Consider the following 14,197-nt stretch of genomic DNA (forward strand, 5'->3'; position numbering starts at 1 on the left):
AGCCACTCCAGAGTGGGATTCGAAGTTCCGCAATCTTAAAATGGGTGTAGTGAGTGACACTCTCACCATTCCGAAGAGTTAAAAGGAGCAAAATTGCAGGAAAACTGCACTCTCCAGAATCGAATGGGAATGGAGAGGTCCACTCGCTAACTCTGCTGCAGACCCCACTGAGAGAAAGTCAAGGTAGTAGGGAAACTCTTTTTGCATCCTCAAGTGAGTCCTCGCAGTTACCGAGGAACTTTGAAGGTTATTGTGCTTTTCCTTTGCTGGTTCGCTTAGACAAGGCTCGGGTTGTCACAACATAAATGGCGGAATCCACTTTGGCTTGGGCATTTGTTCAACAAGTTGCAAGTACATTATTAGATTTATTTTTATTTTAACAAATTGACACATAACATACATGAGTGACATTTACCAAATGAAAAAATGCTGGCTCTCCCGTAATCGAGAGTGGATGCAAGCATTAAGTGGCTACTGGCAAAAGAGATTGGTTGGAGATGATACGAGCCGCAATCTTAAAATTGGTGTGGTGAGTGTTTGCAATGGCACACCCTACCACACCACGTCATACTGTGCACTGGTACATATGGACGTAACAGTTTCCTGTCGCATACAGAACTTCATTGCAAGTATCGTCTCGGTCAAACAGCCATTTGTGGTGCGCAGGACGCTACTGGCTAGGGCGCTACCAGCGCACCAGACTTGCTGCGGACCTCACGGGCAGCTGGCGTTGTAAAGAGCACAGGCAGCTCTGTCTCAGCACAGCTGGCATTGAAAAGAGCACAGGAAACTCTGCCTCATTGCAGCTAGCATTGTAAAGAGCACGGACAACTCTGTCTCAGTGCCAAAAGGTGACAATCAAGTGTATGGTGCACTGTATCTGCCTTTTGAATGTGCCCCCCCCCCCCACCCACTACTGGAAATGACAAATAAAAAAAAAATTCAGCGTACTAGAAGTTACAGCTTGACTGATATTGTCAACAAACATTTGGAAGAACTCGGAAGAAATATTTTTTGCTACTTGTTTGGAAAGTAACTAGCGCCTGTAATGCAGTCATGTCTACTTGCCTGGATCATCTCGTTTTGTTCTCGCAACTTGCCTGGATGTTCTCATTTGAGTGCCCGCATAACGGCTTTGGCTTTTGGCTCAAGGTCACTTGAAAGTTGCCAACGGGAGCTAAAAGCCTTTCATGCTTAAAAAAGTGCTCTCTCACTGTCTACAAACCCGTGCCCCTTGTTAGTGAGAAGCTGGCTTAACTGCAAAGTTTAGGGTTTAGTGGCTAAGTGTGCTTTACAAGCGAAATTTCACCAGCAGCACGAAAAATTTCGCCTTTAAGAGTGGAACGCGATAGCATTCAAAGATTCCTGACTGCTTCTCATGCCTTCCGGCAACTGCAGCTTACATAACCGTAATGTTTACAGAGAAATGCTGGCGGTCAACGCTATGTGCGATTGCGAGCTTTCTGGTCGAAATGCGGCCTCTAGCGTGGACTGCGATGCGGCGGAAGCGCCGCTCCGTGGCCTCCGAGATTTGGCCGTGGCCGGTTTATGAATGGTAGAAATGCTGGAAAAGCAGTTTGGGTTTGAATTTCCACAGAACAGAATTATGTTTTCTCGTATATTCAAATTACAGTCCAACGCCATCACATCTGTAGGTTGTGTGTAAGGCATACTTTACAATTTTTCTGACATATTTTACTTTGAGAAATTCAATTGGTTCAGTAACTTCTTTGCGCTAGACTGAGGGTCTGCATGGTTGGGTAGGTGTGGTTAGGTCTTCATGGCTCAGCATTAATGTTTTTGCCAAATTGATGGTTGACGTTGGAAGCAGGATTTTCTGTGACATGGGGCCCTATACGCGCCGTGCACGCCGACGGACGCGCCTGGTGGCGGCCTTGCGCAAAACACGCGGGAGAGGAGCCTGGCACGCGCCGTAGTTTGTTGTGTCGTTGATCGTGCTTCTCTGTCTTATTCACGTTTTCAGAGCAAGATAGGCAACATCAGTCGCACTTGTGGGGTGGCCAAAGCTTCAGGGAATGTTGAAGAATTGCTGCAGGGTGGGGGGCACAAATACCGGTGAAAACATGCCGGCGATACGGTTTTAATCATTCCCGGCAAAGCCTCATCAGCGGGAGCAACGGTAGCAAAAATGGATCGTCGCTTCGAAGGGAAATTTCTTGTTCTCATCCTTTCCTTTGTTTCATCGGTGTTTTTTTTTTTCACTCTATCATAGACGCGTGAGCAACGAAGTTCGTCTGCAGTGCAGCATGAGGTTTAAAGGCATTTAGCTAAAATTCGGAATGCTGTTTGCCGCTTATATTGTTTTCCGCTTCTTTACCGTGTTGCGCTAGCTAGGCAGCACGACTGCACGAGCGCATTGCGTTGTATGCTAAAACTACTGAAGTTTGCAAGAACTGAAATTGTTGGTTTCATGTGGCGCGGTAAATCCTCGCACCAGCTGTCGCGCACTTCATGTTTTTACATCTATTTTATGCGTGGCTTCACACATGCTTAATTGTTGCTAGTCGCTCCATGCGTAACTCTTGTCGATTCTTTTGAGCCGTGAAGTTTTCACCCTGCCTTGTTTGTAAAGGGTATAAATCACGCTGTGTCTTATCGGAATGATACCAAGGAAGTGCTTCTTTAACAGCTTTATTCTTTTCGCCCGAGGGCATCTTAGATATTTGCATTTTTGGAAAAGTGTTTAGAAAATAGGTAGTTCAGGGCGAGAATTGCTAATAGCTGCTGCATATGATATTTTTGTTTAATTTCTCGCTGAAAAGTTCGCGTCCCGTTTGGGAAGTCATCACACCTCGATGCTGCCTGAGCAAACTTAACACGCCGAGTGATTTGTTTGTTTCACAACATAGTCCCTTCTTGCATGCGAGTTTTGTACTCAACTGAATTCTTTCTTATACTTACGCTGCAGACGACTAAACCGGGCCTTGCCGCCAGCGCTCATCTGCTTTGACTGGCGCTGCTCTGCCTTTAAATATATAATGTGGCACCTCTCTCTAGTAATATAAAAAAGTACTGAAAAGTTAGTCAGTCTTTAGCTTTGTACGTTTCCAAGCAGCTCCCTTGGGGAATTTAAAATTGCACCAACTGCAGCGGGAACAGTAGTTCATCGGCGTATGCAGCAGTATTGCATCGGCAGTACAGCACTAACACGTGCTTTTATTAACCCGTGTGTTTGGTGACTTCGTTGGCTAGTGTACGCGTTTCCATCAATAAATTGGCAATTACTCTTCTTGAGGCGACTTCGACTGCACTTATTCGGCGATGTCACATGTATTCATCGGCAGAAAAATCACAACGGCATATGCAGAGATTGCACCGTGCGGATTTGTTTGATATAAGTCTGCACTAACGACGGGTGCTTATTATTCAGGTACAGAAGCAGCATTGCGGCAAGGGTAGAATAAAAAAAACCATCGAGAGATCGCATCACTCAACAAAATTTATTGGCTAGTGAACATGAGCTCCACGCGATGTAAATGGGGTTCATGGCGTTTGTCTGCGGGACGCACCTTGCACGTATGTGGACCATGTTGTCCCAAACACCGGTAACATCGTGTTCATACCCGCTCGCACAGAGGTCAGCATCTTCCCTACAGCTGTCGCCGCAGGAGAAGCAGCCTGGCACCCGAACAAACGAGAAATCGCAGCCGCGAACTTCAGCCATCCTTGCTGCAAAGGGTTGTCGTCTGCTACTGCTCCCGCGTGTACTGTTGGAAGCGTCCGCTAGGTGGCTTTCAGTGGCGCCTCTATAGGTGGTGCACGAGGCGTATATGCTATCGCATTAAAATTACCCAAGTCAGCACAAGATCACTGCAATATTCTTAGATTAAATAGAAACAAATGCTAAGAACTGTGCTTGCTCCCGCACCGCCAGCAATATATTTGACTTCAAATATTCGCTTGCATAAAAATATTCGAATGAACATTTTCGAATATCTATTTTTCGAATCGAATACACGTATTAAATATATAATATTCAAACTTTTCGAATATTTGCACATTGCTACTTTACTGCATACAAACCAATACTAAGCGGAAAAAGAAAAGATGCAATAAGAAACCCGAAAATCTTGGGATAGTGCTTCCTTGACACTGTTTTCACAACTTTGTCGTGGTGTTACATTAAGTTTCAGATTAACCTTGTAGACTATGCAACTTGTTTCATACCATTTTTATAGAGAAAATAAGTGAATTTCACAAAATAAGGTTTTAGCAGGCTGTGCTCCTTAAAAAATACATGATATCCTCAGATACACAGTGGAAGTTATTTGAGCCTATATATGCCTAAACGAAGGGCAAAATAAACTGGTTATGGGGGGCTTGAGATTAATTTTGACTAGCTTGGTGGCATTTTTTAATGGGACATTAAAGAGACATAATAATGTGATCTGAATAAGCAAATTACCCTCATACAGTTTCAAAAAGCCACTCTTACCATGACAAAGTTTGCAAAGAAAAAAAAGAAAGAAAGAAGGCAGAAACAAATGACGAGGGACCACGCCACCTTAAGTTCCCGCACCGGCTTGCCACGACGTCATTAATTTTTCTAAGGCATCTGTTTGCACCTAGTTAATTTTTTATTGGTAAAGATGGACTATACTGTACTATAAAAAAGTACAGTACAGCATAAGGTAACTTGGCAAGTTCAGGAGAACTTTTGCTGAACCTCAATAACAAAAGAACTTTCAAGTCTGTGAAAGTCACCGATGTACCAGCACTCAGGTTCCAGCGGAATGTTTATGAAACCTTTACTTTCATTTCTCTTCTAATAATTAACACATCATCGCGAGGTGAATGAAACTAGTTTTGAAAATATTTTAGATTAGACTTATTAGCGTTTCCTTATAAAGTGCTACGAAGTAAACAAGCATTTCTGCATTTCACTTCCATTGGAATACTTCTGCAGCATCTGGAAACAGACTCAACAAACCTGAATATTCAAAATATGGCTTGTGCAATCTGTCCTGCAACTTCTTGCATCGATAAAGCATACTTCAAACCACTGTTTCGAAAATCATGGAAATGATACCAAAACAAACAGTTTCGCAATCTTTCTCGCTGCTTCATGCACGTGTATGTGACTTCAGCAGAAGTTCTATAAGCAAGCATAAAAAATGTTTTGAGCATCTTTACTTGCACCCAAAAAATTTTAGTAAGGAGTGTTTATCAGGCATGTTTAGCAGGTTTACCAAATGTGCCAGATGATAAAAATTTGGCACTGGTTTTGGGACTTTAGAACTCAGATTGTGCTGGCATTGTTTTTTCTTTTTTGAAATGACACCCCACTCATCTATGCTTTATGCTAGGTGCAATGTTCTGGCTGAGATTGTGTAAATAGTATGTTTAAGCTCCGCTGGTGCAAATTCATGGCTACTCACACTGGGTCGCGAGATGCAAGACTTTCTTGCTGTGTTTTTCCGCAGTGCCTGTTCTCCGAGAGCCGTGTCATCAATGGGCACAGTCTCTTCGGGAGCAGCTGCGTCACTGCCTCGAGGCGGTGGAGTAGAGGTGGGTGAGTCGACGAAGGCGCACTCCAACAGGGACGCTGATGACGATGGCGAGGAGCTGTTTAAGACGATGTGCTCTGCGAGCCCACTTCGCCTGGTACTGCGCGAACCCCTACGCAGAGGTTCTGGAAACGAGCAGAGACGGAGCCAAGGGCAGCAGATATTAAAATTAAATATGGGGATTTTACATATGAAAACGGGAATCCAATTATGAGGCAGTAGCGAGGGCCTCCGGATTAATTTTCACCACCTGAGGTTCTTCAAATTGCACGTAAGTCTGAGACCACAAGCATTTTTGCGTTTTGCCTCCGTCGAAATGCAGCCGCCATGGCAGAGATAAAACATGTGACCTTGAGCTAAGCAGCACACTCACAGCCACTAAGCTACCATGGTGGGTGGACAGAAAATATTGCGGTGCTGTGCCACTGTTACATCTGCAGCTGGAACAAGAAGAAAGGTTCCCTGACCGTAAAGCTAGCATGTGCATTGCGCATTTTCCCCAACCAATGGTAGCACTGGCCATCGCCGAGACAAAAACAATGTGTAGATTTTGCTGGCTGGCTCTCCACAGTTGCCCATAATTTACACTGTCCCCGGATCCACACTGTCCTCTTTCGTCTTACAAGGAACAGCAACTCTGCATTTACTATTCATTCAGTGCGATGCAAACAATATTTCATGGAAATTGAGATAGTGAGTCTGCAGGAAGTCTAAAGGCGGAAAAAAGAAAACGCCGTCATCTAGATTGCCAGATATTGTGAAAAATACGCCACCAATTCCCATGTTGGAACCTCGCTGTCAGCACAGGTGAGCGCATACGTGGCCCGTGCTTCAAATATATTGCAGGTAATCTGCAGCGGGTGCAAAGTTTGGCAAGCAGAGATGGCCGGTGGCTTCACGTGCACCGTCTTACCACCCATTTAGAGCTGGGCGTCTCATAACCTCAAGCGTCAATGATACAGTGAGGCGAGTGGCAGACAAAGCGTTCGCTCCTCTTTGCCTGCGCTCTTCATCGTGCCAGCGTTGTGCCAGTGAGTGTTCACAGTAATCGAGAGAGATCTTTTGGCATTTGCCTGTGTGCATGTGCCACCAGAGTTATTAGTAAGTGAACATTTAGTGCTATTTGTATGGCCAATAAGACTACGAACCTTCACATAGTTGCTAATACCTCATTATTGCTATCAATGCTTTGCCTTTCCGGTGAAAACTTTACTTGTAGAACCAATACTGAAAACAATGCATAATGGCTACCGAGATTACCGACGCCGTATCGAACCTTGCTTGATTTTTCAGACGATGCACTTCTAAATCAAGTATGACACACGTGTGCCATGTCACAAATGTACAGTAAACATGGTGGCTGTGAACAAAGGTTATCATCTGTTGCCTTGATTTTAGGAGATTTCAAGAACAAGCTGTCACTGAGGCATTCAACGCATTTTTATGCTGAATTGGTCGGACTCTGTATAGAACAGTCCCGTGATAGTAGCAACCTACTGCAGGCAACAGCGGCGGCAGAGTGGACACGCGAGCTTTGCAGACTGCCTCATACTGCCGATGTGAAGATATTGTTGACACTGCATGAAAAAGTATCTTTGGCCATTGACTCTGAAAATTAACAGAATGAAAATTTTTTATAATCGAAATTAATTTTTTTCTGCTTGCCCAATAATTCAGAAAATTTTGTGGCCCCCCCTCATTAAAAAGAAAAGCAAGAAAAAACGCCGTCGGCGACTGTACTGTACTTATAAAAGGTTGACTAAATAGTTAAGTGCAGTGCCATTTTTACCAAATTCACTACATCAAGTTTTAAGTGTGTATTAATTAGACTAGGCTTGGTCCATATAGAGCCTTGCTCTGCCACAAGAGGGCAGGATACAGGCCTCCTCACAATTTATTTGCGTGCATTACGTCTTTTTGCAATCTTGCGCTGTCCCATCTTTCAACATTTGAAAAACTTTTTCAAGATTGGAAGTTATTTTTCGTAAAATCGTAGAATGACACGAAAATTGTAAACATTGTGGGAAGTTCAGAAGAGTTGGCTGGGGTGCAACGGTGAATCCATTCACAGCAGCTTTGGAGATCACCACGGACCCTCAACCTTCTGCCCTTTTTATGTAAAAGAAGATTGAACACGTTTAGCTTCCATTTCCTTAAAATGGCATTCACAAATTCCGTAAAGGTGGCTGCAAGCGTTGAGCACTTCTAAATCAAGCACTGCACAATTTGAATCCATTTTGCATAGCGCACAAGCAACTGAAACCAGTTGTCCAGTTAACTAATTTGTGCCTCTGTTCTAAATAGTCATTTAGTTGCAGAGCACAGCCGCCAACCATTAACAAGCCAGCAAGGTGGTGGTGATGCGAGGCAGCAGAAGCTTGGTAACAGCCCATGTACGAAGAGAAGATAATCAGAGCTATCCCATTAAAATTGACAATGCCAACATTTCAAGAAAGCTACAACTTAGAAAGAAAGAAAGCATGGTGTACTACTGACCAGACTTTCTAGGCCATGGCTGCAGCGGAATTTCAGACAGTCTCTGCCTCTGACGTGTTTGCACGGGGCTGCTGAAGCTGTTGTCGTTGTAGCAATAGAAGCTCCCGTCTTTGTTGATGGTATTGGGAGTACGCGGGATCTTTGGCCTATAGCTGAAGGCTGCACTGTACTCGTTCACACTGAGCAGGAAACGAGAAGGCATTCCCACCATGACACAAATTTCCAAAAGAGACACGAAAGTCACGATAGCCCTTCTGAATTCATGTTTGATGGTGCCCGAGGTGAGCCACACACACCTGCCAACACTTACGATTTTATAGTAAGATGTCCGATTTTTCAGAACTTGTTTTACGATTATCATATAGATGCTAAAAGTCGATTTCAAAAGAATATGTGTACAGTATTCAGCATACAAATACATCACGACAAATATTCGGAGCCTAATTCGGAGCCTTTGTACTCCATAGATCATTGTATAACAGTAACTAAGTTAGGCCGACGTTATTCATACAAATTTTTCCACTTCTCTGGGCTACACATCCTTCCAGCTGCTACTACAAAAGTAGAGTCTGTTCACAGTGCCCCTACAAAATTGCTTTCTTTAATAAATCTAAAGTAACGAAACAATTTTTAGTATATTTTTGACTTTGACAGGAGAATTTTCCAAATTTTGAAGTTGGCAGGTATGACATTTTTTGCCTTCCGCGCTGTCCTCCACTGAGCCACAAATGAAACTACTGATTTCACTATAGCATAGAATATGCACTCCTTTACCAACCAAGTTTGCCACGAGTCTAGATTTCAAATGACATAGTCTGCTTCTTGCTCTTAGTATCAGTGGCTGACTTGATCAGCTGAGAAGCATATTTAGCTCCACCGAACAAGGACAGAAGGGAGACAACACCACAATGTGCTAACTTCAAACAACTTTATTTTCAGGAAACAACCACCTGTTAAACCCATGCACAGTGGTGCCACCTCATCGAAATCTTAACCATCCAAAAATGCCATCTCCTTATCTAACAACCAAAGGGGCACCTGTGCATGGGTCCTGCGGGGTTCTTGGGAAGTACAAAGATAAAGATGCGCCAGAGATTATTGAGGCTAAGGCTATCTGTCGGAATAGCGACACGTGTGTTAGTACCCCTTCGGTTGACTTGTTAGATAAGGAGACGGCCTTTTCGGATGGTTAAACTTTTGGTGAGGTGGCGCCACTGTGCATGGGTTAAACAGGTAGTCGTTTCCTGTAAATAAAGTTGCTTGAAGTTAGCACATTGCGGTGTTGTACCCTTCCCGTTTTTGTTTGCTGGTGCTAAATATGCTTTCCAAGTCAGCTTACCAATGTGCCCAACAAATGGTAATGCTGAAATTTATTTCAATCACGTGACCAGCGCATGTTTGCCCATTTTCCAGTGGCAGTAAAATTATGTTTAAAGGGACCCTGAAACGCTTTTGACGATTTTCTACAAACGTACTGACTTGTTAGAGTAGGTCCTGATCATTAATTGACACATCTAAGTTCTCCGCGTAAAGCGTGTAATTTATTATAAGGTTTTAAAAATGCACATCACTGCCGATCGCAGCACACTGCTCGGCGGAATTTTAAGCCGCCCCTACCCATATGACCGAAATCACCCATTTGACGTCAGTGGGGCGAGCTATCCGAGTGGCTGACCAGGGCGCCTGATCGATAATTTTTCCAACTTTATGGTAAGCAAATGATCTTCGTAATAGTTGGAATGTTAGTTAATTTGTTTTTATAAAACGAAAGTAACATAAAGAGAATGCACAAGAACAATTTTTCAGTACACTTAAGCACTTCCGGCAAACAGCAATGGTCATATGCTTGTGTACAACGTACTCCATTTTGACGAGAGCTCCGCGGTCAGAGTCTGTCTCAGTCTTTTCGCGAGCACTACGATTCGACTTTGTTGCCGTGTGGACTGCAAACGTACACTGGCAATATGTCAAGCTGTGACATGTCCCTCTGCAAGGCAGCGTACGAGCGAACTGGCTGCTGCGCACTTAACTGCCGCTATCCAATCAGCACCAGGATTTGCGCCTTTGTGGCAGTCACTTTACACCGGAAGATTACTAACGCAATAGCGTTTCGCGAGTCCGGTATTTGGGCAAACGCAAGCGCAAAGGGACAGGGTCTGGCCACTTGACTGTGCCGTAACGGGATGAGCCATGAGATGAGCAGAAGGGCAAATGTGAATGGTCTGCACGGTGCAGCCACCTGGTGGCACAGAGCTCAACCATACACAGTAGCAGCAACGAAGTGTATTCTTCTTTGCTGCATGCATTTTTCGCAGGAGTGTCATCATCAACACGTTTTTATAAACGTTTAAAATGTTTTACACTTCGTTAGAGCAATATTAGCACTTTGTTTGGCTGGTTAAGCGCTGCGCCAACAAGTGTCTGGACCGTGCAGACCGTTCAGGCCGCTCACGTACGTCTACGCTAAAGTTCCTTCATCACCTTGAGTTTATGCCTCCAGTCATTCGCCGAAATAACCAGCTTGCCTGTGGTTACCGGAATACCAGACACGTTCGGCGCTACGGCAGAATGCTCGCAACGCACGCTGCTTCGATAGCTCGCGCTTGGGGTCGACGGCCAAGCGGCTAGCGGAGAGGTCTCACGCGGGCGGGCTCCAAAACAACCGGAAGTGGACGATGTGACGTTGCATCGTGACGCAGAACCAGTGAAGGTGGAGCTTAGTCCCGCTCACTCGGTGGGACTACAAGTTGAGGAGGAAAAGCATGGCTAGGGAGGAGGGTAACTTATCATCGCTTGTAGCTCCATTAATATGTAACGCTTCACTTAAATTGTGGTGTGAATGTTCTACTTAAGCTGTACCCTACGCGTCTACAAAATTTGTCCGAACCGTTTCAGGGGCCCTTTAAATACAATATGCGTAGTCGAAATGCCGATCAGGCACACCAAGTGAAATCGAAGGCGAATTAGTTTGTCTCCCACCTGCGGCAGGTCATCTTTTGCCCATTTTCATTTCTCTTCCCCTTATCTTAAATTTAATTTATGTTTAATTAAACATAATTGCCTTCCCTTACACTTTCTCTGGCTTTGTTGTCTTACTTTGTATGGTTGCAATTAACGAAAATATTAATTCCTTCGGATCCCTTTATTTTCACTAATAGTGTGCCACTAAGTAATCTGAAGTAATATGATGGATCAAGTAAGACTGAACACCCGACATTGGGGACATTGAATTGTATAATGTCTTGTACCTTGTATGAAGTTGAGCATCATTATCAAGTTGTGATACTAGTGTCCTTTTCTGTTTCAGTGCACTCAACTTCATACAAGATGTTATACAATTTGATGTCCACAACTATGGGTGTTCCGTTTTCATTTGACTCGCCTTTATATTTCAAGGGGACGCCAAAGCAGAACTTCAAATCAGGTTAGACCAGCTAATTGTACTTTGGAACCATTGTTGCTGCTTGTATGATATATCAACAGACATATTCATATCTGAAGGCTGATCTTTCCTTTAGCAAAGTGCTATTTTTAAAACAGAGGCAGCAAATGCTGCCTTTTTCTTGCCACTGCCAAAACCCCTACACATCAGTGAGAAGTCACAGTTTTCTAAGTAATTTCCCATATTTGGGCAACAGTGGTGCAGTAAAAATTTCTCAATACTTGCCAAGTTCAGCATTTGGCTCATTTAGAATAGAATGCAGCCCATCTTTACCCATAAAAAATGTATTACCTAAGCCCAGGCACATGCCCTCAATATCCATGATGTCATGGCAAACTGTTGCCTTCAAGAAGCTGTCTTGTTCATGCATCATTTCTGGCTCATCAAGCCTCCTCCCATGGTAAGAGTGCTTTTTATTTTTTATTTCAGAAGTGTAATTTACCAATATAACTCAATTTGCCCTATTTATTCGATTATAAGGCGAGGGTGCCAGTTCAGAGACCGAAGAAAAAAAGAACTGAAGTATGCACACTAATATAAGGTCAAAGAGTAGCTGAGGGATTATTCAGACTTGGGGGGGATCACCTTTAATATTGAATTAGCTTCAAGCTTCAACTCGCGAAGTTGACCTATGCAAATTTTCCTTTTAGGTGTGGCTTCACGACCCTGTGGCACACTCTGCCGTAAAGCTACAATTTAAGGTGAAATTTGCAACGCCATGAGGCCAGATCTAAAGGCAAAATTCACTTATAAGGCGGGGGTTGACTGAGGCTAAGGACTCTGGGAAAAAAGCCTCACCTTAAATTCGAATAAATACAGTAGTCTTTAGTGCCTTTAAAGATTCGTGACTAACTAGCCCGGACCCTTTGTGCATCAGATGCCAATGCAAAGCACAAGGCACGACATACCTGGGCCCTTTCACCTTGTCTGGAGGTGGCATAACTACAGACTCGGCACAGACGACAGTCTTCTCTTGTCCCGTGACCTCCTTCAAGAGAATTGAGGCTTCCTCATCGACCACTGGTTAATGAGAAATTGGGAGGAGAGAGAGAAAGAAAAGCAAGTTGCATAGTGAATAACAACCCAAAAGGAAACATTTGTAGATGACAACCAAGAGCAGCTGCAATTTAGTACATGTACTGCGACTTTTTGGTTGAAACGCTAGAGCCAAGACAGACCACGATGCTCACTGTCTGAAAAAACAGAATTGTGGGTTCTAATGTGCTGAAACTGTACAGCGGGTTGCAAGGAACACACTAGTGGCAAATTTAGACCATCCGTTATTTTTCTTCCGTTTCTTCAGTGCACATAAATATTGGACGAGCATGCTTGCATTTCTAACGCATCAAAACACAACTGCCACGGCCGGGAATGGAACCTGCGACCTCCTGCTCAGCAGCAGGATGGCTTTGCCATGGAGCCACCATGGTGTACGCTACAACCTCGCAGTGCCTTTGAAGAACCACAGAAATATGCAGGAGATGCAACATGCCAAGTTTTTTGCAAAGTTCTTTAGAAAAGAACATTCTTTGTCTCCTCCCTTGGGTCTGGTACCAGTCATTTCCTTGCCCAATACATTTGTGAATAGATATGGTACAGACAACTTCGGCCACTACGTGCGCGCCCGAAGAGACGCGTGGCTGCCCGCTGTCTGGGCTAGCAGGCAGCTTTGCCACCGAGTATATGCCCGTCTAGTGCTTCATCGATCGCGATAAACAATATACGTCGCGTCGTATGCGTGGAGGTGAGCAAGTGGCACAATGCTTACACATACTTAAGAGCGAGGTCACGGGTTCAATTCCCAGTCGCCGTGGTTTCAATGAGAACGCTTGTGCACTGCACATCAGAGAACCCCGGGTGGTTCCCCCCCCCACCACCCCCCAGCTACAATGTCTCCAAAGGCCCCCATTGACCATACGAAGCCAAACAGATAATGAAGACCGAGAAAGAATGCTTTTCTTGACTTCATTACCTGTTGGCTCCATATGGCACTGACCAACAAAATTGGGTCCCTCAGTTCCCATTCTCATTGGAGCTGACAAGTTGCTTTGGGAACTTCAAGTCTGCAGTATGCATGGTGTCTGTATTTTTCTTGAAAATAAACACTCGAAAAAAAAAAAAAAGTTTACGGTGTTTCGAGTACAGTTCCTTGTTCCCATGTGCGAATAAAGGCTGGGTGGGACCTTATATATGTAATAGATGGTGCAATCAACTGGTGTATATCTAGGGTAGATTACCAAGTGTCCAATTAAGCATATGAGGTGTGCGTTGAAATTCATAAAGATTCCAAAAGAAGGCAGGATGTCAGTGATGTGGCTGCGGCAATGATAATCGCAGAATGCCAATCAATCTTGCGACCTGTGTTAAGACGATGTTCAATAAGCGTGTTGGCGGCCATGTGCCCCTTGGCTATGCCATTTTGGTGTTGCTTGATAAGCTGCCTGAAACAGCTCGATTCTCCAAACGTACGATGATCCGCAGTCTTGGCATGGTATCTTATGTACCAGTCCCGGGTAAAGTTGACATTCCAAGGGATCCTTTACGCTAACAGATTGCTCCTTAGCTTGTGTGTGGACATGGTGGGCGATATGAACACTGTAATCCTTGAACACTCTTGCAAGTGTTTTGAGCGGCCTCCAAATATGCTTTCTTCGATACGTCGAAGACTGTTTCGGACATTACGTATGCTGATCCCTTAATTTTTTCCAGTGCTGGATAGACTAAAACTGCT

General features: G+C 44.2%; 1 protein-coding gene across 3 annotated transcripts in view; it reads right to left on the reverse strand.

Moving 5' to 3' along the window:
* Nucleotides 1–14,197, reverse strand: part of LOC142575974 (uncharacterized) — a 60,513-nt gene that overhangs the window by 9,305 nt on the left and 37,011 nt on the right. For all 3 annotated transcript variants that reach the window (XM_075685835.1, XM_075685834.1, XM_075685836.1), the window contains exons 7-9: nucleotides 12,375–12,486; nucleotides 8,025–8,203; nucleotides 5,400–5,653 (exon numbers count right to left, since the gene is read on the reverse strand). In XM_075685835.1, coding sequence (XP_075541950.1) covers nucleotides 5,400–5,653; nucleotides 8,025–8,203; nucleotides 12,375–12,486 — 545 coding nt within the window. The remainder of the gene's footprint in view (nucleotides 1–5,399; nucleotides 5,654–8,024; nucleotides 8,204–12,374; nucleotides 12,487–14,197) is intronic.

Source organism: Dermacentor variabilis, chromosome 3 (assembly GCF_050947875.1).
Source record: "Dermacentor variabilis isolate Ectoservices chromosome 3, ASM5094787v1, whole genome shotgun sequence".
Classification (NCBI taxonomy): domain Eukaryota; kingdom Metazoa; phylum Arthropoda; class Arachnida; order Ixodida; family Ixodidae; genus Dermacentor; species Dermacentor variabilis.